This window comes from Mauremys mutica, chromosome 3, assembly GCF_020497125.1.
Source record: "Mauremys mutica isolate MM-2020 ecotype Southern chromosome 3, ASM2049712v1, whole genome shotgun sequence".
In the NCBI taxonomy this organism is placed as follows: Eukaryota; Metazoa; Chordata; order Testudines; family Geoemydidae; genus Mauremys; species Mauremys mutica.
This window is the reverse complement of record NC_059074.1, coordinates 197635821-197661921: the sequence shown is the minus strand read 5'-3', so window position 1 is coordinate 197661921 and position 26101 is coordinate 197635821. Positions and strand designations below refer to the sequence as shown.

General features: G+C 38.8%; 1 protein-coding gene across 3 annotated transcripts in view; it reads left to right on the top strand.

Moving 5' to 3' along the window:
- The window catches only part of MACROD2 (mono-ADP ribosylhydrolase 2), a 1343640-nt gene that overhangs the window by 811237 nt on the left and 506302 nt on the right, over positions 1-26101 (top strand). For all 3 annotated transcript variants that reach the window (XM_045009265.1, XM_045009263.1, XM_045009264.1), the window contains exon 6: positions 16462-16583. In XM_045009265.1, coding sequence (XP_044865200.1) covers positions 16462-16583 — 122 coding nt within the window. The remainder of the gene's footprint in view (positions 1-16461; positions 16584-26101) is intronic.

Here is a 26101-nt window from a genome sequence, read left to right as displayed (position 1 = left end):
ATAACAGCTGCTTCAAGGAAGTCTTTAATCAAATCCCTAATTTTATTAAGGTACCTAAGCATCAGCTTGTAAACTCTGTCGTACAGAGAATCATTTAGAATCAAAGAATCATAAGGTTAGAAGGGACCACAAAGGTCATCTGGGTCATCTAACCCCCTGCCAAGATGCAGATTTGTTGTGTCTAAACCATCCATTTAGTTCAAGTTCACTTACAATCTAATCTCAATAGCACTCTGCTTTCTTATGTCATTCTTTAACAGATTTTTGTAGAAATCTAGAAAGCATCTTTGGAGTAAACATGTTCTTTGTAAACTTACTGTATGTTAATTGTATTGTGCTTTCAAAATGAAAAATGATGATAGAAAATGTTTTCTGAGGTAAGACATTCAGTCGATTTGATCTATTCCCCCTTGTGTTTATCCTGGGATTCCAAAGAGATTTACCAGTCTCAAGTCCTTTCCAAAAAGCATTTTAACTATAACACCTAGACCAGTCAAATCCCATAATGTTCACAGAAATCGCTCAAGTTTAACTCCAGCAAAGTAGATCAATTATTTTTCCCTCTTGTAAACTACAAGAACATCAGATGTGAAAAAGCTAAAGTTCTCAGCAGACTGTTAAATGTCCTACAAGACACAGCCCCACAGTCTCAGGGCTGAACAAGTTACCCTTGGCAAAGGACCAGAATGTGGAGAGGGAGGCAGAGGTGGCTTTACATCAACTTTCTGTTTCCCTGGTTTTGTGTGTTCCTGGCGTACGTTACAGCCTGATGTAAAATTGCTCTATCTACGCCCGGCTGCCCACATGTCCAAGGGGGCATTCCAACAGCTGGTGATTTCAGGGGCATAATGACACCTTGGCTCCTTTTCTCCCAGATATGCCACCTATGCGAGGGCCAATAGTGGACTGGCTTAGGTGGTGATTCTACATTTTCTGACGTTTTCCTTCTTGGAAGAATTCTGAGGGGATTGGATTTGGTGGGTTCCAGGCTACTCGTGGTGCCATTTTTACACAAAGCAGCTGGAGTAGACCTAAGAACAAGGCCCAATGTGTTGTGTTTTTTTAGTGCAAATGTAGAGTCTTGTATAATAGAACCTCTTTGAGTAGTTACTATAGCAGCGATGTGATTCTGTAGGAAAGTCAAAATTTCCCTACAGCTACCACAGTTCTAAAAGAGATACTGAGGCATTTCCCTATACTTGAATGACATATCTTGAATACAAGAGAGGCAAGGTAGATGAGGTAATATATTTTATTGGACTGACTTCTGTTAGTGAAAGAGACAAGATTTTGAGCCACGCAGAGCTCTTCCTCAAGGCTGGGAAAATGCAAGGTGGAACAGATTGTTTAGCATAAGTAGTCAGCATATATTGTAAGGTAAGGTAGAGTGTCCCATTAACACCTCTGCAGTCATAGTACAAAAAGAGGAGATGAGTGGTTTACAGATTGTTGTAATAAGTCATAAATCCAGTGTCCCTGGTCAGTCCGTGATTTTTAGTGTCTACCAGAATAATGAATTTAATCTCCCACTTTTGAAAGTGCCGTACAGGGTTCCTTTGAGGATGAGGACTGATATATCAGGTATAGAGTGATTGCTTTGTGAAAAGTGTTCACATTCAGGTGATAGGATATCTTTGTCTCTTATCATTTTCCTCTGTGAGTTCATTTGAGAGCATAGTGAGTGTGTGGTTTTGCCCACATAGTTGTTACTGGGCATTAAATACTCGCACTCAGGGCCGGCTTTAGGAAGTGCGGGGCCGAATTCGAACAGTTTCGATGGGGCCCCGGCAAGGATGACTAAAAAAAAAACACGTAAAAAACCACATGGGGCTTGTACTCACCGGGCGGTGCTCCGAGTCTTCAGTGACACTTCAGCGGTGGGTTCTTCACTCACTCCAGGTCTTCGGCTGCACTGAAGGATCCGCCGCCGAAGACCCAGAGCGGGTGAAGGACCTACCACCGAAGTGCCCCTGAAGACCCAGAGCGCCACCCGGTGAGTAAAAATTAAAAAGGCACCTCTAGCCAGGGAAGGGATTCTTACTGGGCACGGGGCCCTCTTAGGCACGGGGCCCGATTCGGGGGAATTGGTGGAATAGGCCTAAAGCCGGCCCTGCTCGTACTGAGGTATGCCACATGTTGTGATAGACATGTGTAGCATCCATGGATCTTGAAAGGAGTATTGGGGGGGGAGGGTATTGATCATTGTAGCAGTGGAGATACGAGCAGTTGGTCCAATAAATGATATGACCTCACCCATTTTTGTCTCTCTAATGTCCTGGGACTGACATGGCTACAACTACACTTATCTTGAATACCACATATTTTGAATACCACAGTGTGATAAGTGTGAGTAAATGTTGACTGTTTAATAGCATCAACTGACATTTCTGTATCATAGATTCAATAAGTTTTAAGCCAAAATTAGAATATTTCTTCTCCATAACAGAACAGATGATAAACTCAGTGAAGGCAGGGGTATGAAGAACATTTTCAAATGTATACGATGATCTAAATGCTCCCTCCACTATAGTGAATATTGTTTTAAGTATTTTGGACTCATAGGAACAGATGGCATATAGTAGTATGGTATGTTTCTTTTGATATAAAATGTGTTGCTTTAAATTATATTGATTCTTCATTGATTTTGTTTAAGATAGATGATTTTATTCATATTTGTATAGCTGCACTGTTCACGTTATGAGTGTGCATATATTTTTTCATACTTATAATGTGAAATTCATTTATACAGCGTTTGAGTTCAGCATAACCCTGATTTTTTCCCCCAAGTGCTCAATTTTCAGAATTAATAAATTGAGAATATTAATAAATTGTTTTGTTCTAAGATAAACACAATGAAAAGTAATAGCTATGAAAGCAGCTTCTTGAAATTAAATCAACCTCTTATTTAAGTGTTTGCTTTTTAAAAGGAAGACTTGATCCAACACTTATTTTACTATTCTGAATATATTTTATGATATGGAGATCTCTCCTGATAGGTTAATCTATTATCATCCTACTCATATAGCAGATAAGAATGTAAAAATAGATCTGGCAATTGTGGCACATGCCTTGAGTCACTGTAGTTTGATCAGATGCATTTGTCATCCAGTAATCCAAAATGTCAACAGAATGTTTTTCTTTTTAATCAGCCTCAAACAATAAAATTTCTGTCAGAATGTACATATAATTGACCATGCAGTTCCTTCAGTAGAGTTATTTCATTGAGAATTGTTAGGAATTTTTTCTCATCAGGAACATCACAACATTTATCTTGCACTGGGAACCTCTCCTGAACACTTATGACTATTCAACTAGTTTTCACAATCTGTTGTCCTGTAAAGTAATAAATGGCCCAAATTTTCAACATGCTAATTAAAATTCCATTTTTCATGAATTCCTTAATCGAGTGCAAGTCATTATGTGCTTTGTTGATTCTTAAGTGCAAAGATAATTGCAATGGGCAGCATGAAAGTGCTTTGATTATTGCCTGTCGACTCTTGTGAATTCTAATAGGTCTAATTGCATAGCATCCATTCATCATCTCGGCATCACTTCTTTTTATTATTAGCTCTTCAAATTGTTCTGTGCTCAGGAAAAAGTGTTGTAGTGTATCAGTGCTGACATGCTACCTGGCCTATTGTAATTTTCAATCCTTACCGAATGTTAGCATTGAAATTAAAAGTTTATTTTACAGTGCCCTTTTCCAGAAACTAAATTAAAAATTTGCCTCCATGAAGAAATGAATACTGTCTAGCTTTGAATTTGCATTTGTGATACTTCCACTAAACGACAGTCAAGGCCTTTTCCCTTGTCCAGATGATTCCCATAAAACCAGAGCATAATGTGCTAGTTGGAGAACATACGTCAAGGATTTATGAATCTTTGTTGTTGATGAACATTAACAACAAGATAAAATCCTCTCCAACAAAAACTTTATTGAAAAAAAGGCAGGAGAAAAGATAAGCCACAGATGTGGTGAACTTGCAGGTGGCCTCACAGGTTGAGCAACTACTGTAATTCATTGGTAACCAATTGCCTTGTCTTTTGTAGTTGTTGAAAAGAAAAGGTCTGTTTAGTGATGGTCAAGAGTGAGTCCAGGGCATCTTTGTGTGCGTTCAGGCTACTTACTATTTTTACTATTGGCAAGGACACTCTTCTCAAGGGCAAGTCTTCTAATGGGTTGAAGACTGAGATCAGCAAGATTCACCCACATGAGAACATATGTTAGGGGAATGGAGGCATGGGCTGTGCCACTGTTATTTTGGGCAAAGGATCTATCCCAAGATTTGCATCCCAAGTTTTAATGACTATTTAACATATTAAGGTTGTAGTCTGTTTATTGACAATAGAAAGTGATGTTTGTGTTAAACTTGCCCATCTTATCAGCAGTGTTCAGAAGAGTAACAGCTGTATCATTAATAAAGCTGTATCAGGAAGTAAGTCTGAGACACTGATTTTTCCCCTTTTCATTCCTGATTTCTTTTCTCCATATCTTCAAGAGTAACATAGGTAGACTTGTGAGATAACTTCTTTCTTTTCATCACATTTTATCACATGTGCTGTCTGTCAGTATTTTACTATTAAACTCTGGAGTGTTCGTGTTTCCATATGATCTGCTGGTTTGCTTTTTAAGCGGAATGCAGGACAATGAATTCCTGGTGCTAGCATTTGTTTCATTGCCTGCTGATGAAACAACATTTTGACACTACTGTGCATCCCAGAACGAGAGACTTAGAGTAGATGCTCAAATAAATTCATCACAGATCCTCTGCATGCATTGCATTTCCACAAGTTAGGATCTAGATCATGTTGATATCAAGAGGGTACTTTAGCCACGTTTCAGCCATCTGAATAAAAATAAAAATGATGGTACAAAATGAGATTCCTTTTCTAGGTATGAGGCTCACTTTACAATTGAAAGAGCTGTCCCGATATTTCTGTTATCATATTTGTATAGGGCAATTACACTGACACTGTCAACTTGAAATCTAGTCAATTAAAAAAAAAAGAGTTAAAATTAGTTTCATGAGCTACTCCTGCCCTAGATTCTATTGTCAATATTTTGATGCATGTGGTGAAGTGTTAAATCACATTTTTTTTATTTTAATTTTTTCTCTCTTTGTTGCTGGGTATTGTGGGGGAAACGATAAAGAATATGACTATGGACTGAAAGCTGTAAACAATCTGAAAATGCAGAAAAGAAAATATTTTCTTTAATCTCTTTCAATAGGAATAGTCTCAGTGTCATTTCTAACAATAGTAGGTAAAAAAAAGTCTGATTGTTATATTGAAAGTATCCCTTAATCAAAATGAGAAATAATAAAATAATATCTATGATTTATTTGTATTACTGTATTGCCTAAGAGCTCCAGTCAGTGACCATGATCCCATTGTGATAGGTCCTGTACAAACACAGAATAAATAGGAATCACCTCACTTGATCTTCTGTGTTCCTGTCCACTGACCGGTAATGATAAAGTTATATGAAGGGAGACCTTTACTGCATAGCAGGTGCTGCACTGGGGCTGAGCTGTCCTGTTTAAATTATAGTATTGCCATCCCCAAGTGTTCAAAAATCATAAGTCAGACTGCAAAAAATCACGACTGGCTTAAAAATCATGAAATGTTCTATACCTCAGTCAGAACAGCATATAGTGGGGGGTGCAGTTAGAAAGTCAACATTGGCTACTCTGCCGTGATTGTGATTCCAAGATATCTCTTATTTTAAGTATGGAATGATTCCACCAGTACTCCAATTACTCTGGGTGTTAGATGTTGATGTTTTCAAGGCACATACATAGTAGTTTCATCTAATTTATGTGGAGTTCAGTTCATGTTCTTTAATTTTATGCTGAGTTTTTAAAGGCATGAATGCAGTAATTTCATGTCGTTTTACAAGTACACAGTCATTTCCAAAGAAGTTGCAATGTGGATCATATATAAGTGTATGTCTTTATACTTGTGACACCTATCACTGTTGTGCTGAATAACTGTGGAACCTGCTCGGTTTTGGATGGACTATACAATCCCTAATTTGCTTCTCCTGCCTGAATAGACCTTATTTTTGTTTCATCTGCTCATGGCCAGGTTCTGATCTCAGTTATATGCTATAAATTCCTTAGATTTGAATGGAATAGCACTGTTGTATCTGAGCTCATATTCTGGGCCTTATATTTTATGACCAGCACGAGTGCCAGAAATGCCATGTTTTTTACTTGCATCACTGCATTTTCAGGCTGCCTGTGCACCCCTTGGAGTTAGTGGCAATTACTGAGAACAAGCTTTGTGTTTTTTTACAGCTTCCCATGGATTCTGAGAGTTCCTTCTCTTCTGGAAACCATTTATTGAGTACAGGTTTCCTTGATTTCCCTGTGGGATCTCCCAGACTCTGTAAATTTCCCTACCTTCCCAATAGGGAATATTGCTTTGTAGTTCTCGCTCCGGTATCATACTTAAAATGTACACACAATACATAAAGGAGAAAACTGATTAATCATTTATGACATGACAAGCACATTCTTTACTTTTTTATGTGCCAAATATGACATTTGTCTGAAAATGGCTCCAATAATTTTTTTATGAATAGGGCTTTAAAATATCACGTCTTTTGAATGTAATGTAGCATGAAACATATTGTCTGAAATGTCCAAAACAGTGATATTAGTAATAAAGTATGCTATAAAAGGGTTGAACCTTAAACTGAGCGGTGCTCATTAATTCAAGCCTAGAAACCTCATGCTGTCTCTCTTTATCTGCCAAAAAATGCTAATTTTTGTTTTGCGTCTGCATATAAAGTAGGTACACAGAGTACATAGTATTTAATGACATTCAGATCAGGAAGGTGAAATGATATAATGTACATAAGCAAATGAATACTTTAAAACTATTGTGAACTGGATTTTTTTTAATCCTGTGCACTCCGCATTAGCACAGTGCAATCTAAAAAAAAAAAAAGATGTCTCGCTGTATTAAAAAAAGTGAAGTAATCAATTTTACTTCTAAAGAAATGTATCATTAAATAACTGAAATTAGACAGTGGTTTTAGGGGATGATAAACAGTTTACCTTAATTTAACATGTCTGCAGATTAAAAATGCACATTTTATGTACAATTATGTGTAGCTTGAAATAGAGTATGAACAAGCCAAGCACATTTGGATGTCAAAGCATTAGTCTACATGGTAGACATGGTAACATTCATTATGTAAGATATCTGGGGGTAATTCTATTTCCCATCAATTGAACTTTAGATATCCCTTTTCAGGACTAATATGACAGTGCTTATTGTGTAGATCGACTGATTTACAAATTAGAGACCTCAATGCTTTGTCTTGGTATCATATTTTTTTAAATATTCAGCTAAACACACAATACATTAGTTTCCTCTTGAAAATACTTACAGTTTGATCTGTGATTGACAGGGCACAGCTTCATTATGTAGTTGGCTAGATGGACTGATTATGGATATGAATACGCAAATGGGATAAATGAAAGAAATGTGTAATTGATTCTAGACTTGTTCATTAACAGTCTGAATGTGGTGCACTCACTTCTGAAAAAGAGAGAATGAGAGAAACTTATTTGAACTTTTCCATTTGCTTGAAAATTCATTAAGCTAATATTTTTGCAGGCTAACTTTACACTTTGCAAAGACCAAGAAAGGAATATTTGTAAATCACATCCGTGCCTTCCATATTCATTTTGGATCACAATCACATAGTTTTCAATTAGCAAGTGAAAGTTGTTTTTCATCCTTCTCTGCTCTTCCTCCCTGTGGAAGGGGTCTCCAGGCTGGCCCTGCATAGGCTAGCATGGAAGGCCACTTTAGGTTAGCCTGGGGCAGCCCAGAGAAAAGCTCAGAGATCCACCTTTACACTAATACAGTAGCGCCAGTACCCCCATGCATCTTGCAATGATGGGCTGTGGCCATGGGGGAAAGGTAAGGAGTGCTGCCCACAGCCCTGTCATCCAGAGTTAAATGTTACCTCCCCAACTCTTCCACATTCCAGGCACATGGAGTCCAAATTACTCAGGCTGTAGGCAGGTAGAGCATTAAAACCTTACTGTTCTCCATGTTTCTTTCTCCCATTAAATAACTGTGTTTCAGATTATTTTCCCCCAAACGTATTAGCCTGCATTTTTATGTTTACTGCCCATGTTTCTAATCTCTATAGGTCCTTTCGTACTAGTCCTCTCTGTTTTCACTAGTGTTGCAATTTTACCCAATTTAATATCCTCTCCTATTTTCACAAATATGTTTCATTTACTCTTCCAGAGCATTACTGAACATACTAAATGAGAACAGACCTAGTGCAGATCCCTGAAGTACTGTGATAAACACCTCTCAGCTCAATACTTTGCCATTTATCATTACCCTTTGTTTATGTTCCTGAAGCTGGTATTCAATCCCTTTGGCTGTGTTCCTATCCAAGCTAACTTCAATTAATCTGGAAAGCAAACTCTCATGTAACAAATACTGTATCAAATACTTTAAAAAAACAAAATCTGAGTATATCTACCATTTTGTCTTTAGCCACCAATTTTGTAATGCTTTCATAAGAATATAAGAACGGCCATACTGGGTCGGACCAAAGATCCATCTAGCCCAGGGTCCTGTCTTCCGACAGTGGCCATTGCTAGGTGCCCCAGTGGGAATGAACAGAACAGGTAATCATCAAATGATCAATGCCCTGTCACCCATTCCTAGCTTCTGGCAAACAGAGGCTAGGGCAGGTCCGGCTCCAGGCACCAGCATTCCAAGCTGGTGCTTGGGGCGGCATTCTGCAAGGGGCGGCAGTCCCCCTTGTTTTGCCCCCAAGTAGCGCGCTGAATTGCCACCACGGGCGGTGGGGGGGGGGCAGTCTGTGTGCCCTTAGGGCGGTAGGCGCGTTTCCGCAGCAATTCGGCGGCAGCTTCTATATTTAGCTGTCCGGGGCGGCTTCTATGTTTAGCTGTCCGAATTGCCGCCACCGCGGAAACGCGTCTGCCGCCCTAAGGGCACACAGACTGCCCCCCCCCAGGGCGGCAATTTGGCGCGCTGCTTGGGGCGGTGAAAACTATAGAGCCGGCCCTGGGCTAGGGACACCATTCCTGTCCATCCTGGCTAATTTCCATTGATGGACCTATCCTCCGTGAACGTATCTAGTTCTTTTTTGAACCCTGTTATAGTCTTGGCCTTCACAACATCCTCTGGCAAAGAGTTCCACAGGTTGACTGTATGTTGTGTGAAAAAATAGTTCCTTTTTTTTGTTTTAAACCGGCTGCCTATTAATTGCATTTGGTGACCCCTAGTTCACCAAATTGTGTTATGAGGAGTAAATAACGTTTCCTTATTTACTTTTCTTTCAAAACAAAAATAGCCATGTTTGTTGGCAAGACTTGAGCTGTATAAACCTAGCTACTTATTGTTCCCCATATGCCGTTATTTTTCAGAACTTTCGTGATTTTTTCCCTTAGTTGTATTTCAGTATTTTTGTCAGGGATGGAATTGTGACTAACCAAACTAATGGGGCCATGGTCAAGATACCCACTGCAGAATTATGTTTGGGAGGGGTCTGGGATTCTGTTCTCACAAGGCAACCAGAGGCATATGAAAACAGAGTGAAACATCCTGACCCGAAGCAACACTTGAGGGTTGAAGCAAGAAACTCTTCCTGGATGTATATAAATAAAATAATCCAGTCTGGGCCTATCGGCCCTTAACCTCATGCGTTCTTTTTTTGATTGCCTGCATCAGCATGTTCATGGAGGATTTAGCCTTTGTGCCAGACCCTAATATATAATGAGATAGTGTATGCACAGACAATGTATGCATGTATGTATTAATGTTATTGGCAAAGTGTAGCAATAAAATCTTCAACTCCCTGTTCATCTGCTGACCATACAACATATTGAGACATTATTATTATGCCGCTAATGAAGTCCTGCTGTGTCATGTGTTTGTGATAATGATGTGCTTGGAATAGCAATTCACCAGAGCAATAAGCAATTAAACAACAAAAGTCATTTTCTTACAGCTTAACACCAATTTAGAACCGCATTGACAGACATGACAGGTCATTGCATTAGTCAATAGGACCACCTGTTCCTGGTTTCTATAAATTAACATACAAGAACTATTTAATCACATTTAAGGGAACCTATTTACATTAAGTGCCTAGGGAAATGTTAATGTGATGTTAACGATGCACAGTGAAAAATCACAAGAAGTCAAGAAGTGCAAATTCAAAGGTTCCAAGAAAAACATTAACTTGGTTTAGCCCCATGTTTTGGATGTTCTTAGGATTTGCATTTTACAACATAGGGATTAAAAGGATAAAGTATATAATTAACCAGAAAAACAAAAGTAGAAATTCTTCCAATTGGGAAGAAGGAACACAGTAACTAACTCAGGATTTGGGCTTTAGTCCAAAACCTCATCCTGCGGTTTATCAATAAATTATAATTGTAACTCATTTTCCCATTTGAGTTTCAGCTTTTGGGAAGCTGTACCTCCAAATACATATTGGATCAGTATTAAAAAAGACTTGGAGGGAATCATTTTATGATCAGTTCTCTTCTCTTACACAGCTTTTCTATTTTCCTTTATGTTTGTTTCATGTTCATTTTGTTTGCCTCTTGCTTGTTTTATTGTTATGAGTTAAATATGTCTGATGGTATCCTCCAATTCTAGTATCTGTAAATGTGCAATGGCCTTGCAGGAGAGCAATTTTACTGATCTATAACTTCCATCCATTCTGTTCTTGAGGCTTGCCTCTTGCAAGAAACAAATATTGAGAAAATGACCAGAAGTGCCTTTTCTTTTTTCTTTAACATTGTTAAAATTGAACACAAAAACATAGAAACTTTATTTATTTATTTATAACTTAAAGTTGTTATAGTAATATTTTATAAAGAAAGGTTTCCTAATGGAAATACTGACACAAGCCTGTTGCTTCCAGCACAGGCAAATTATGAACCAGCTATGTTATTTCTTTTAGTTAGGTAGTAACAGTTCTGTTTATTGTCTAAAGTGCACACTAAAAATAATGTTTCTGTGAACTCAAGGATAAAACCATCTTACCTGTTTGGATCACCAGTTGTCATCCCACTTGTCATCTGACAAATACTAAATGCCTGCATCACATTTCAGTTTTTAAAAACAATTTAGAAGGGCACTGCTGTAGTTACTATATAGCAGCTGTGACAGTCAACAGAAATTATCCAGTCTGTCCGATCTTGTTGCTATAACTAGGAGAAATTACTGTGATTAAAAGGAGAAGAATGGTAGTTGCCTTTTCGTGTGCTTCTTATTGTGTATTTATAGTAGTTAGGAAGGCAAGTTGTATAAATCCTTCCAAGTTTGATTCATACTGGATTCATGAATTTTCCTATCAGCTATCATTCTGCTGTATTTATATTCATTTGGGTTCTCTTCAATGTGTGCATTCATCAACCAAAAAAATGCTAGAAGCGAAATTCAGTTCAAACCAGGCAAGTTTTGTGAAGTTCGAAGAGCCTGTGATTCTGCGTCTCGGTGCCAGAAGCAGAGTGGGATGGTGGCCACCTCAGAAAATTCTCTTTTTTAGGTTGAAGTTAGGCAATGAAAGATGGAAAGTCTTAAAAATTCTGCAAATGCAAAACTGTGTTGGAGGATATATGAACAAGAGAAAGATGGAAAGATTCAAAGAGAGATTGAGTGTTTATATGGATAACAAGAATATACAGTTATAACAGTTAATGCAAACAAAGTTTTGGAAGGGGATAAAAAGTCTCATACTTCAGCATTTAAGCCAGTCTCTATTATGGATTAGGATGAGACCTTCCCAGGAGTAAATTATCCCACATATGTCTACTGTGACATTCTTGCATCTTCCTCTGAGACGTCTGTTGCTAGCCAGTTTTGAAGACAGGATGCTAGCTGAGACGGACTTCAGGTCTGATACAGTCTGGCTATTTCTATGTTCCTTTGTAGACGTCAACTGATGTTGGTGGAGCTTGAGAAGATCAAGTGCATTTATATGTATTACATCAATTTGCCTTTGATTTGACATGTCCTCCAATGTACTCGTATTACCGCAAGAAGGGGGATTTTGGCAACCATATAGATGCTATGATTTCCACAGCAGCCACAACTTGGTCCAGTAATTCTAAGGATGCGAACACTTGGAAATGCATGGAAGCCATTCATGTGTGGTGTAGAGGTATAACTTGACTGTGTGACTAGCTGCTGTGTGAGATGAGAACTGTCTGATTACTGTAAACAGCATGATATGGCAAGGAGGTCAAGGTATAGTGCAGGACGATGTACAAGAGAGAGGGTCATCCCTGATTACTGCTGCGATGGTAGATTGTGGGGGAGTATCCACAACACACAAAAAAGGATGTAGCTACCTGTCATCTTTACTCATCCTGGTGTTGTTACTACATGTAGAAATGGGATTTGAAAAGTAAACATGCTCACTATATGCAACTTTTAAACAACATTTAGAAATATTTTTAATGATACATTTTAGTTTATAGATTTCTAAGTAATTTTACTTCATTTTTTTTCAGAGAGCCCCCTGGTTTAAGAACTTTATATCTGATAGTGTAGGACCTGGTTACTATGTCATTTTTGCTTTAACTCAAATGTATGACTACTTTAACTGAAAACTGTAAAGTTACATTTTTAATCTCCTACAAAGATATTGTCTCATGGATACCAATTATGTGCATTTCTTGCATTATTGTTTAAATCTTTGTGTCCAGGTACAATAACTGCAGATGATACCTTGTAATGTTGCAATAGTGGTACAGAATTATGAGGCCATTAATAATAATAGAATCATAGAGTTAGAAGGGACTGCAAGGGTCATCTAGCCTAACTCCCTGCCAAGAATCAGTAAAGAAGCTTCCACAACCTCCTGAGGCGTCTGTTCCATTGTCCTACTGTTCTTACAGTTAGGAAGTTTTTCCTGAGTTTTAATCTAAGTCTGCTGTGCTGTAGTTTGAACCCATTGCCCCTTGTCCTGCCCTCTGTGGCAAGAGAGAACAACTTTTCTCCATCTTTTTTATGTCAGCCTTTCAAGTATCTGAAGACTGCTATCATATCCTCTGTTAATCACCTCTTTTTGAAACTAACATACCCAGTTCCTTCAGCCTTTGCTCTCATGGCTTGCATTCCATCCCTTTGATCATCTTTGTCACTCACCTCTGGATCCTTTCCAGTTTCTCTACATCCTTTCTATACATTGGTGACCAAAATTGGACACAGTACACTAGCTGAGGCCTAACAAGCATCTGTGACTTACATGTTATACCTCTGTTAATGCAACCTAAAATCGCATTGCTTTTTTTGCAACAGCATCGCATCGCTTATTCAAGTTGAGGTTGTGATCCACCACAACTCCCAGATCCTTCTCAGCAGTACTACTGCCAAGCCAGTTTTCCTCTATGCTGTATTTGTGTATTTGGTTTTTATTCCCTAAGTGTAGCATCTTAAATTTGTCTTTGTTGAATTTCATTTTGTTGTCTATAGCCCTGTTCTCCAATCTATCAAGAGCACTAAATTTTAGCTCTATCCTCCAGAGTATTTGCAACCGCCACTCCCAGCTTTGTGTCATCTGCAGACTTGATCAGTCTGCTCGCTATACCTACATCCAGGTAATTAGTAAAGATGTTAAACACTGGACCCAGAACAGATCCCTGAGGAACCCCACTTGAGACCTCCCTCCAATCCATTAAAAGTTACTCTTTGTTTGTGATTGTTTAACCAGTTATGTATCCACTTCATGGTAGTTGTGTTGAGCCCACATTTCTCCATCTTACTTAATAGAATGTTATGTGGGAATGTGTCAAAAGACTTGCTGAAGCCCAGGTATATTATGTCCACCTCATTTCCCCTATCCATACCAAATCTGTTACTCTGTCAAAAAAGGAAATCAAACTGGTTTGACATGACTGGAACTTCTTGGTCAATCCATGTTGGCTGATAGTTGACTGGTTGACTGGTCTGTAGTTCCCCAGTTCCACATTTTCTCCCTTTTTTGAAGATGGGCACTACGTTAGCCCTTCTCCAGTCTTCCGGGATCTCTCCTGTCATCCATGAGTTTGTAAATATTATTGCCAGTGGCTAATTCCTTCAGTACCCTCGGGTGAATAGCATCTGGTCCCATTGAATTGAATTCATTCAAATTGGTCAGAAGATCTCTGATGTGTTCTTTACTTCTCCCGATCTGCATCCCTTCCCCTTTATTGTCTATGGTAACTTTGCTAGTCATCTGGTCACACGTTATTTTTTGTGAGATGACTGAAGCAAAGTAGGGATTGAATAGCTCTGCTCTTCTATCGTTTTCCATTACCAGCTCACCACCTCCATTGAGCAGCGGACTCACGCCATTGTTGATCTTTCTTTTTTGTCTGACATATTTGAAGAACCCCTTCCTGTTGTCTCTATCATTTTTTGCCAGCTGTAACTGTCATAAATAAACAGATAGTTAAGGGTTAAGGTCTCTTTTACCTGTAAAGGGTTAACATGTAGTACCTAGTGACCACCTGACCAGAGGACCAATCAGAGACGAGATAATTTCAAATCTCTGTGGAGGGAAGCTTTTGTCTGTGTTTTCTTTGTTTGTCTCGAGAACTCTTTTTGGATCTAAGAGAGGACAGTCATGTCTCCAAGTTCTCCTGGAGTAGTTTCTACTAATTAATAGTGAGTATTAATTAGAAAGGCGAATTAGTCTTATGATTTGATTTCTATATTTGCAATTGTGTGTTTGCTAAAGGAAATGCTTTATTCCTGTTTGCTGATATTGCTTTTACTGAGAAAGGGGGAGGGGGAATTCTCTCCAGAGATTGATAAGCTTAGACCCTGTATTGTTCTATCTTGAATTACAGAGACAAGTTACTTTCTTTTTATTCTTTAATAAATTCTTTTCTATTAAGGACTTGTTTGGTCTTTCCTTGGGTGGATTCTCAGGGAAAGAGAAGGGGGAGGTATCCCTCTGTAGTTAGATCCCGGTATCTCTCCTAGGAAAAGGGAGGGGGGAGGAAGCAGGGGGAATGGTTTGTTTCTCCTGGGTGTAAGAACTCCATGGATTTGGGGCTCTTGGAATCCCCTAGGATTTTGGGGAAGGACTGTGTCTCAATCCACATTTTCTGATTGAGTGGTGGCAGCTTACTAGATCTAAACTAGGATTTTAGTTTAGAGGGAAACCAAGTCGGGTCCCCATCTTTGAACCCACAAGCTCAAAGTGGGGGTGAGACCCTAGGACATGGTGGCAGAATACATGCGGGTCCCCATCTTTGAACCCCCAAGCTCAAAGTGGGGGTGAGACCCCATGACATAACTCATTCTTTGCCTTGGCTTTCCTGATTTTGTTCCCTACATGCTCGTGCTATTCCAATGTATACTTCTTTGGTGACATGCCCCTCCTTCCATTTCCTGTATATATCCCATTTGGGTTTTTAGAGATCTAAAAAGCTCTTTGGGCAGCCACATTAGCCTCCCGCGGCTCTTCTTATCTTTACTCTGCATCGCAATAGCTTGATGTTGAGTCTCTAGTATTACATCTTTTAAGAACTTCCAGTCCCCTTCGACTCCTTTCCTTCCTAATTGGTCTTTCCATGGGACCTTGCCTACTATTTCTCTGACTTAGTTGAGATCCACCTTTCTGAAGTCCAGTGTCCTTGTTTTGCTGTTCTCATGTCCTCTTTTTCATAGGATCTTGAATTCAATCTGATCATGATCACTTCCTCCCAAGTTCCCGACCATCTTCACTTTTGCAACTAATCATCCTCATTGATCAAAAACAGATCCAAAATGGATGACCTGCTAGATGTTTCCTCAATTTTCTGAATCACAAATCCGTTCCCTATGCATGCTAAGAATTTGCAGGATGTATTATGTTTTGCTGCAATAGTGTTCTAACAGATATCAGGGAAGTTAAAATCCACTATTAATACTAGCTCATGTGTGTTAACTAATCTTGTTACCTGCTTGTATATAGAATGACTCATTCACTTCCTCTTCCTGATTTGGTGATCTATAATAGACCCCCATCATAACATCGCTACTATTCTTTTCACTTATTATCCTCATCCAGAGTCTCAGTACGTCTGTCACTCCGTTCCCGTTGGACCTCGGAACATGTGATGTAAAGCACAACACCTCTGTTTTTCCCATAGCTATCCTTTTGGAACATGCGATATCCCTCAATGCTGGGACTCCAATCATGGCAGTTGTCCCACCAAGTCGCTGTGATGCCAATTCAGTCATAATTTTCTTCATATAGCATGACTCCCAGTTCATCCTGCTTGTTCCCCAGACTCCCTGAATTTGTATACAGGTATCGAAGATATTTGCCAGACTACCCTGTTGTTTTTTTCTTTTTCTTTTTAATGCAGTTGTGATTTCTAGACCCTTTCCAGAAATTATCCCCTTTCCCAATCATTACCCATATTAGGAGTAAAGTGAATATATATATTTTTCATTGTTTTGCAGATGTCATTCATACTGTGGGACCAATAGCAAGAGGCCATATCAGTGATACTCATAAAGAAGACCTGGCAAGTTGTTATAAATCATCCCTGAAACTGGCAAAAGAAAACAATATCAGATCAATTGTAAGTACTTCATAAAGATGTATTATTTCTTTATGTTGTGTCTTTTTCCTCAGGTTTTAGCATAATTATAGGAATAATAAAAAAACTTTAAGATCATGCATGTCATATGTGGTATTCAAGAACAAGAAATTGAGAGTTGTTAATTCAGCATGACTGGAAGAGAAGGGAATCAGGACAACCTGGGGGTGACACAAAAGCTGGGCTGGTAAAGCAGTTATATCTAACACATTACTGTTCCACTAAGAACTGTCAGGAAGAGAACTGCTCCAATGGTTAATTTTACATGTTATGATCCTCCTAAAAAACTTAGCAGAAGGCCGTTGGTCAAATAGTTGACTCTGCAGAATATAACCTCAGTAATTATTGAGGGGGAGATGATTGTGGTCTAGTGACTTATTCTGTAAATTAAAATTTTCCTTAAAAATAGAGATGAAAAGAGATGGTCAAATAACATAATTTATTACACCACTCCACCAGAATCCATCAGCATAAATTTATAATTTGTGATCTGTAAAAGAATTGTTTTATTATGTTTCATTTAATAAGTATGTATGGTTCCTTGATTTTAAGAAATACATCTCATCCTTTGAATTTCAAAGGGCCAGATTTTCAAAGTTAGAAGGATGCATTTACATGCATATATTTGGATGTGCCTATCATATTTGCATATGTTTGATGAGTTTGCATACTCAGGCATTTGTGTGCGCTAATAACAGTCTTCAATAGCTAAGTGTGCATAGACTACATTTATGTGCATACATAAGGTATGCACATGCATGAGATGTGCAAATATATATGCACAACTGTGCAAGCTTTACTTGGAAAATGTACCAACCAATTATATTAGTCAGGTAAATATCTCTGAATGGAGGTTAGTATTTCTAATGCGTGAACTTAGGAAATTCTTGGTCGTATATTGGCCAGATTCTCAGCTGATGGAAATCATAACTCTACTGAAGTCATTAGCTGTGATTGGCCTTTATCCGTCTTTATTTTTATCTTGCTCCAGTGGCTGAAGCTCATTTTACATCTTAACTAAACGATATAGTACTTGAAGGGAGGCTCTAAAAATACATTTCTGATTAAATAAACAACAAGAAAGTGAGATTATTAAAACAGGAGTTGGGGAGTCAAGTAGTAGATATAGTCTGGAGAAAGTCAGATCGAAGTTAATCAAAATGATGTAAAGAAGGAAGAAAATATTGTTCCATTAACTGTTTCAGATAAAACAGTATATTGACTTCGTAAAACTATTTGTAACAAGTAAGCAGCTGAAATCTAGTCTGGTATGAAAATATCCTTCATTATCAATGCCAGCTGTTCCTAAATTTCTGTGAATGTCTTCTGATTTTAAAATGAAACCAACATTTATTTAAGAAATTTTGATGAGGACTGTTCCTCATGGGGAAGAATTTTAGAAAGATTTAAAAATATTCTCACGTTAAATTTGAATTTACTGTAGATATTTCATTTTTGAATTGTAAGTGGAGTATTCAGTTTCTTTTTGCAATGATCAAATTTCATCCAAAAAGGGAAGTGGATTGACACAGTATTTAATGTGCCATGGGCAATGTGGCTGTAATAATTGCATGGCAACATTCCGGCATTGTGCTGTTTATATCCCGTTACACAAACACTATACTTTATAGCCCAGTCTACTTGGGCAAAGAAGGTGTTTTTCAATCAAGTTAGATCAATTACATTAGCTCAGTTCAGTTGAACCTTCAAGCCTGCGTAAAACCTGTGTAGACATAGTATGAAATCTTTAGATAGTTTGAGCTGATTATGTTGTAGCCTAGGCTTCAAATTAAGATACACTAACTCAATCTAAAATATGTGAATCGGTGTTTAGACAAGTGTCCATGAGGTCGATGGGAGTTAAGTCGAATTAAGCTAATACAATTGAGTTAACTCAGTTGGCAAGTGTACCTTTTTTGCCCAGGTAGCCATGCTCTCTGGAGCCACAGCAGGCAAAATACTAACCACCGATTCTTTTCTGGACCCAGAGCAATGCTGCTGTGTATGTTGGCCTGCTTTAATTCCTAATGGAGTACTTTTCATACTTACAACATTCCATCAGATGAATCCAACTTTGGCTTTATATAGCCAGTCACTAAAGAGATAAATGATAACCAGTTAGGTTGGGTTCTTTTATTTAAACTTCATGCATATACTATAGAATTGAAAATATTCACTCTATATTCATTTTTGCTCTTTTTATTGATTTTAAAAATCCATGAGAATAAATATTCAAAGAAAACATCCTCTTTGTTCCTTCTGTGAGGCTGGTTAGTGGCAGTGAAGTCTTCTTTTTGCTGCAGCGGCAATGTTCCTCCTGGCTCCAGACCCTTATTCTAGTGCAGTCAGACCAGTGAGAACAGACCTGAGAATCAGATGAAACTAGTGAGATACTTTGGGTAAGAAAGGACAAAATGATAATAGCAAAGGAGGAACTACAGGGGGCACTAGCAGTAAGCCCCCAAGCCAGGGCCAGAGCGAAAATGACTCTTTGAGTAGCTGTTGGGGGAACTGCATAAAAATTCTTGACTCTAGATCAGAGGTAGGCAACCTTTCAGAAGCGGTGTGCCGAGTCTTCATTTATTCACTCTAATTTAAGGTTTTGTGTGCCGGTAACACATTTTAACATTTTTAGAAGGTCTCTTTCTATAAGTCTATAATATATAACTAAACTATTGTTCTATGTAAAGTAAATAAGGTTTTTTAAATGTTTAAGAAGCTTCATTTAAAATTAAATTAAGATGCAGAGCCCCACCCCCAGACCAGTGGCCAGGACCCGGGCAGTGTCAGTGCCACTGAAAATCAGCTCGCTTGCCACCGGTTGCCTACGCCTGCTCTAGATGTTAAACATAGAATAATAATGATACTATTGAGTTATACAGAGGATAGCCTTGTGTTTAGAAAGCAAAGAATATGACTGAAGGAGAAGCCATCCTGGATTGACATCTTATCACAAGGAACTGATTGTGCATGTGGGCACAATAAGGAAGTGCAGTGCTATTAACTAGTGTAACCCACACCTCCTGGGACTGGTGTTCTGTCCCATCTAGTGGCACTGAGACCTCTTAGAGGTAGCTAAGGCTGTAGAGCAGACTCATTTAACTAAGAGCCATATGGCTTTTAGCTCATGCAGTAGAGGCTCATGCACTAAGCTCCAGAGATTCCAGGTTTGATCCCGACAGCGGACGACTGGGGTCTGTCGGTACTAGGGTGACCAGATGTTCCGATTTTATAGGGACAGTCCTGATTTTTGGGTCTTTTTCTTATATAGGGTCCTATTACCCCTTACCCCCTGTCCTGATTTTTCACACTTGCTATCTGGTCACCCTAGTCGGTACACTAGCACTAGATGAATAGTAAATATTTCTGTTGGCTGGAAATTTCCAAAAATTCTTTTCAGGTTGATCTAAAACCAATTTTTTCAACATTTTCTGCTAATCAAAAAGTTGGAAAAAATTTCAAGTTGGATCAACACAAAATGAAATTCTCTCTTTTTGTGGCCGCAATGACTATTCCACAGTTTTTCCCTGTTCTAGTAATAATTATAAACTACTTGAGTTAAATGGACTCAATACTGGACTCCCAGAACACAGCAGTGCAAATAGATGTGGGGACATCTGAGATCCCTATCATGCTTACAGGCATTAAGAAGCTTAGTAAGTATGGTAGAAGTATTAAAATCCATGGGGAAAATCCTGAGCCAGTGTAAAGGGTCACAGGTCCATTGACTTCAGGAAACCTATGACAGTTACATCAACTGAATGGAAGAAGTCTGGAGCAACCAAATATATAATTCAGTAATTAAATAGCAGCAGACCACAGAAGGAGTAAGAAATAGCCAAAGGGACTTCACAAGACACAGTTTGGAAATCTGAAGGTAAAAAACACTCAAATAGATGTAGAGGAAAGGGGGGGAAGCAAACAAAAAGAACTTCAGACTGTTAAAACTTGTAGCTGAAAAAGGAAGGGCAACAATCATACACAATCTGAACAGAATGCCAATGGTAATTAAAGGGATGAGGGGAATTAGGACTGTCACAGATATATGTGGAGTTGGGAGAAGAGAGAGGAGAAAAAGGTGATGCATTCACAAATGAGGAAGGAGAGGAAATCAGCTTGTTTGAAATGACTGAGCTGCTCTGTACAATTGTTCTTCAATAAAAATGATAAAGGCAATTGGGAAGTAACAAAAACGTTCAATCGGCTGTGGACTAAAAGCTAATAAAGGAATACTTGGAAATATGGTTACATACAAATAAGCAGTCGAAATGATAGGGAGTACGGGCATATTAAAGGAATTAGCGAATGAATACATTGGACCACCAGTGAGAAGCTGGAAGGCACCAGAAGATTGGGAAAATAAAATGAATGTATTACTTACCATTTAAAAGGAAAAGCTGGCAATCCTAGAAATTAGCTCTGAAAATCTTACTTGAATAAATATTGCTATTGGTGGTGTGGTTGTGAACAGTGTCTTGAACAGTGGGTTTGAAATTGGCTGAAGCACCATCAATGAAGAATAATGATACATGGCAATTTATCAAGTGGGAGGGAGAAATGCATTGAGGTGACTCAGGGTGCAGTAGTAAGCACAGTTTAATTTAACATCTTTATTAATGATTTTTGAAGAATGGGTAAACAGCTCAATTAAATTTTCTGATGATAATAAATTAGAAGGTGTTGGAAACATTAGTCAGGGACAGAGATATAATCCAAATAGATCTAGAGAAGCTACAGGTTAATGCCTGATCCAAGTCCCATGTGGTCAATGGCTGTTTTAGCCTTGGCTTTAATGGAAGACGGATCAGAACCATAGCCTGGAACTAAAATGTCATTGAACATAGAAAATGTCCAAGCTATCACATCTGGAGAAAATAATCCAGTTCACAAATACTTAGTTAAACAGAGAGGTAATAGCAAAAAGGACTTAGATAATGACCCTCAAATTGGATATGGACTTTCATTAACATATAATACTTTCCTCCCTTGCTGCATAAAAAAGCCAATTAATTGTTATGCTGCTCATAGAGAAGCATCACATAACAGAGTAGTGATAGGCTCTGTTTATAAGTAGGCTTGGCACAATTCAATTTTTATTTTTTAGAATCTTGATGGAAAATATCAATGTTTATTTTAAGCATATTTTTATCAATTGACATTTTCTGAATTGTGGGAAATAATGGGAGGGCAAACAGTTTTTTAATGACGGATGCTAACATTCAAAAAGTTACAGCTTTATAACTGTTAAAACACAAACTGTCAACATCACAAGTCAAAATATACAAAGTAAATGTCCTTAAATCAAACTCTAGGTTCTCAAGTAGCATTTTTCTTACTTCGCCTGTCTGTAAATTTCTATTGTTCAGAGTATATGATGAAATTGACATCTACAAACAAAAATCTAAACCCTCCAAGTCTATTTATAATGCACTGATGAGAATGATGCATAGATTCTGGACAGCTCAGTATCAAAAAACATCCTGCAGAAAAGCAACAGGCAGTGGTTAAGAATTTGAAGATATTGATTTATGAGAAAAAGATGAAAAATCCAACTGTGAATATGGTAAAATGACAGTTTGGTGGTGGTATTTATTTGTATTGCACCGGTGCCAAAGGCTTCAGTTATAGATCAGGGCCTCATTTTGCCTAGACACTGTGCAAACACATGACAAAGAATTGAAATTTATCTCAAAGATCTTACAATCTAAGTCTAAGACGTGATACAACAAATGGATGCAAAAAAACTCGCCAAGGGGAACACAAGGAAACAACGAGATGGCGCTGATTAACACGATAAGCAATAGTCCCAACTCACGAGCTGCCTAACCAATGTCAAGAATTGTATAGGCATTATGGTAGAGGAGAGTTATAAGAAGGATTTGTTAACTATCAATAAGTAAACAGGGTGTAAACAGCAAGGTGGAAGAGGAATTATTTAGGGTGATCCAAAGAGTTTTTTTTTTAAGAGTAAATATATAAAAGTGAGCAAAGACAATTTGTTAAACATAAAAAACAAATTCTGAATGATGTTATAAATTATCCTATGAAATCAATATCCTAAGTATTAAAATGGGAAATGGACAAAATATCCTAATTAGGTCTCTTCCATTTCAAATATCTATATTTTCCTAATAGACAGCATTATAGGCCAAATTAATTGCTGGCATATTAGGCAAATTAGTGGGAGTTGCAGCTGCTTACTCTAGGGATTAATTTGGTCCATTGCATTTAACATACTTTTGAAATTATTTAGTAGAAGTGTATTAACATTGCCAGAGGGCACTAGTTCTGTTTGAATTTGAGAATGGGTGGAGGGTGTTTTGAAACCATGTTGACAGACTGAAACTTCTTAGTACATCAAGGATTTCCTCACCATATACTGCACGCAGCCCTACTTGTGGTTGACATGCTCTCAAACTTAAGTGTCAGTTAAAGCCTGAGAGGTAGTTAAACAGACACTTTCAAAACTTCACAGAAAATAAAAAAGGGCTGCTGAATTAGTGTGGCTTGGAAATGAAACAAAGGGATTATCTTAAATTCATAATGAAAACAAAAAGTAAAGTTATTATTGATTTTTCAACCACAAGGCAGAGGCCTCTTCCATGATCTTTACAAAAATGAAAATGTTGTATGCAGGAAAATAACTCAGCTCAGACAAACAACCATTTCTCAGGTTTTTATTCAGCAATGAAATTCTCAGCATGGCATCTTAAAGACAGAGGTAACTCGTAAAGCAACAGCAAAGAAGGTTCCTTGAGATCACACACTCTGATCTCTAACTCAAGGGAGAATTACAGCCGGTGTGTGGGATCTAAAGGGAATCCACAAAGAATGTGGGTTTGAGTATTACCTAAATGGTTGTCTCTATAGCCACCTGTAGCAGGGTGAACCCCTGCTCCGGCCCTAAAGGGGTTAAAAACAGCCCTGGGAAGGGGCCGAGGCTTGAGAAGACAGCCTTTGGCTGGGCTGATTGGGGAAGTGGCTGCAGCTGGGGCCATGCCCCAAACTGAGCCACAGCTGGCCCCTATAAAAGGCCAGGGAAGCCAGAAACAAGGTCAGTCTCTCTCTGCCTTCAGAGAGAGAAGGGCCTAGCTGCAGGGAGCGTGAGACTAGATACCTGAGTGAAGCAGGGCTGGGGAAAGGCTGAGGAGTTGGGGAGCTCCAGCCTGGAAAGCCCCAGGCTGCGGCCTAGCATTGAGCTAACAGGTACTGGGGGTTGCAGGGGGCAACCCAGGGGTAGGCCAAGGCAGCAGGTCCAAACCCTCCTTGCCAGTGATGAGTAGGCTGATACTGCAGTCTGCCCCAGGGCGTGGGGCTAGACAATGACTGGCAGTAGCCATACACTGAGGCAAGGTGGGGATAGAGGGTGGGGGTTCCCTGGGAAGGGGAAGCCCTGAGAGAAAAGGGGTTACTGCCAGGGGGCAGCACCCCCATGTAAAAGGGTACCGGGTCCAGGGAGGGACACGGGGGCCTGAGGACAGGTGGATCACCAGCCAGCAGAGGGCGGTCCAGTGCTGGAACAGAGCTAATTCCCAGAGTCACCGGCAGGAGGCGCCGCAGGGGTGAGTCGGCCCGTCTACACCACCAAAAACTGCAGTAAAAGAACTCAAAGGATATGGTTTAAAATCACAAAATATAGAAAATCTTCAACTAAAAATCAAATCTCTGGGCAGCTTGGGAAGTGTTTGTGTTGGTTCCTGAACATGAATGGACTGGATTTCTTTTCTGTATTGATTATAAGTGTTAGTGTCCTTTTGGTATATTTAGAGCTAGTCAGTTTCCCTCATATTGAGGAACAAAAGCAGAGTTTCCAAAGAAAAAAGCAAAATAGCATATATTCAAACTATATACAGAGGAGATGTTAACTAAGCATATTGTTTATTACGTACACAGTTCATATTGCTAGTTTATGTACACATGGCTTATTTTTTTTTAAATGAAATATTCCTTTATATTTAATTGTTTAAATGTTCTTTACCCCTAAGTATGCAAATCAATTGACCTAAAGGGACTAGCTGCCCACACCATTTTGCAAATGTTTGTCATTGATAAATATGATTTGTATGTATTCTATTCATGATCATCTAACCTGATTTCTAATGAAACATAATCTGATACTGTTCTGAACAGCACAAAAAAAGTCTTAAGAAATGTATACAATATTTTGTAGTATCTTATTACTCAGAAATGTGCATGTGCCATCCCTGGTCATCTGTTGCCTGATTTTGTAAGTAAAGTTAGAAAATATCCTTTGTTTATGTGCTTATCCTGTGTATATGTTTGCATACCTTGACGAGTATGTTCTGTAACCACAATACCTGACAGAGTGTAGTGTGAATGAGTGAGGTAGTTAGGCTCAATTCTTTGCTTGAGCAGAGAGAGATGATGAGCCACACCCATGACTGAATCTTCCTTTGCGGTGCTAGGCTGAAACTTTTAATATCAATTCTGAGTCCACAGTAATCTCACTTTCCCCTCTTCTTAATTATAAACCATATGAAAACTGGGTTTTTAATGGAAATGTTGACAGGTCCTTAAAATAGTGGCAACACCAGGAATTGCTGTAGCAAATGATTTTTCAATATTACATTTGACTATCTTGTTTCTTCCTGGTATAGATTTACATTTTAAGGAATAGTCAAGTGAATCTTATTTTCTTACACATATTTCCTGCTGAACGTTGCCATAGCAATCAGCCACAAGTCGTCAGAGTCCTAAAGGCTGGCTTTATTCTACATCCTGGCGTTTGGACACAAGTTCATGTCAATCAATCATACAACTTGTTTGAAAGAAACTTTCTAAGGACCATAGCCTCCAACTCATTACTTTGTTTCTCCAAGTAATTTATCTAACATGTGACAGATATTCTGACTGATCGTACATTGCCAGGCTATTTACTTCTGCAGATGTGTAGGGCTTTTTATAACCTCGGGAACATTTTTCCTCCTCTCAAATATTATCCAGGTTTGAGCTTGAATCCAGGTTAGGCTTGAGCCTGAATTGGAACCCGCAGCTAATACTGCAGTGTAGACATACCCTTGGAGACTGAAGATGGCTCATTTATTAAGTGAAGTATCTCATTGTGAGCGCATGAAACCAGTGCTCTGGGATCTGCATTGGCTGGCTACGTGTTGGTCTCCAGGTGGAGTTTAAGGTATAGGTTATAACCTCTAAGGCCCTACTCTGTCTCTGTGCCCTACTGCCACAGCTACAGTCTGTAGGGCACTTGAACTGGATTTCCCTCATTATATATGAGAGGGGGCAGCTGGCCAGGCATCCTCTGTGAGAGCTCTGTCTCTGGGACTTGTTCTTCCACTTGTTCCAAAATAGCCCCTAATTGGTAACCATCCAGGCAAGCTGTAAGAGTCATCTGTTTGATAAGGCTAAGGGTATGTTTCTGTAACCCAGTGCCCAGGAGTGGGGCATGAGTAGCAGGACCTGAATCTGCGACCTTGGGCTCATAAAGCATGAGCTTCTACTGTTTGAGCTAAAGACAGAGG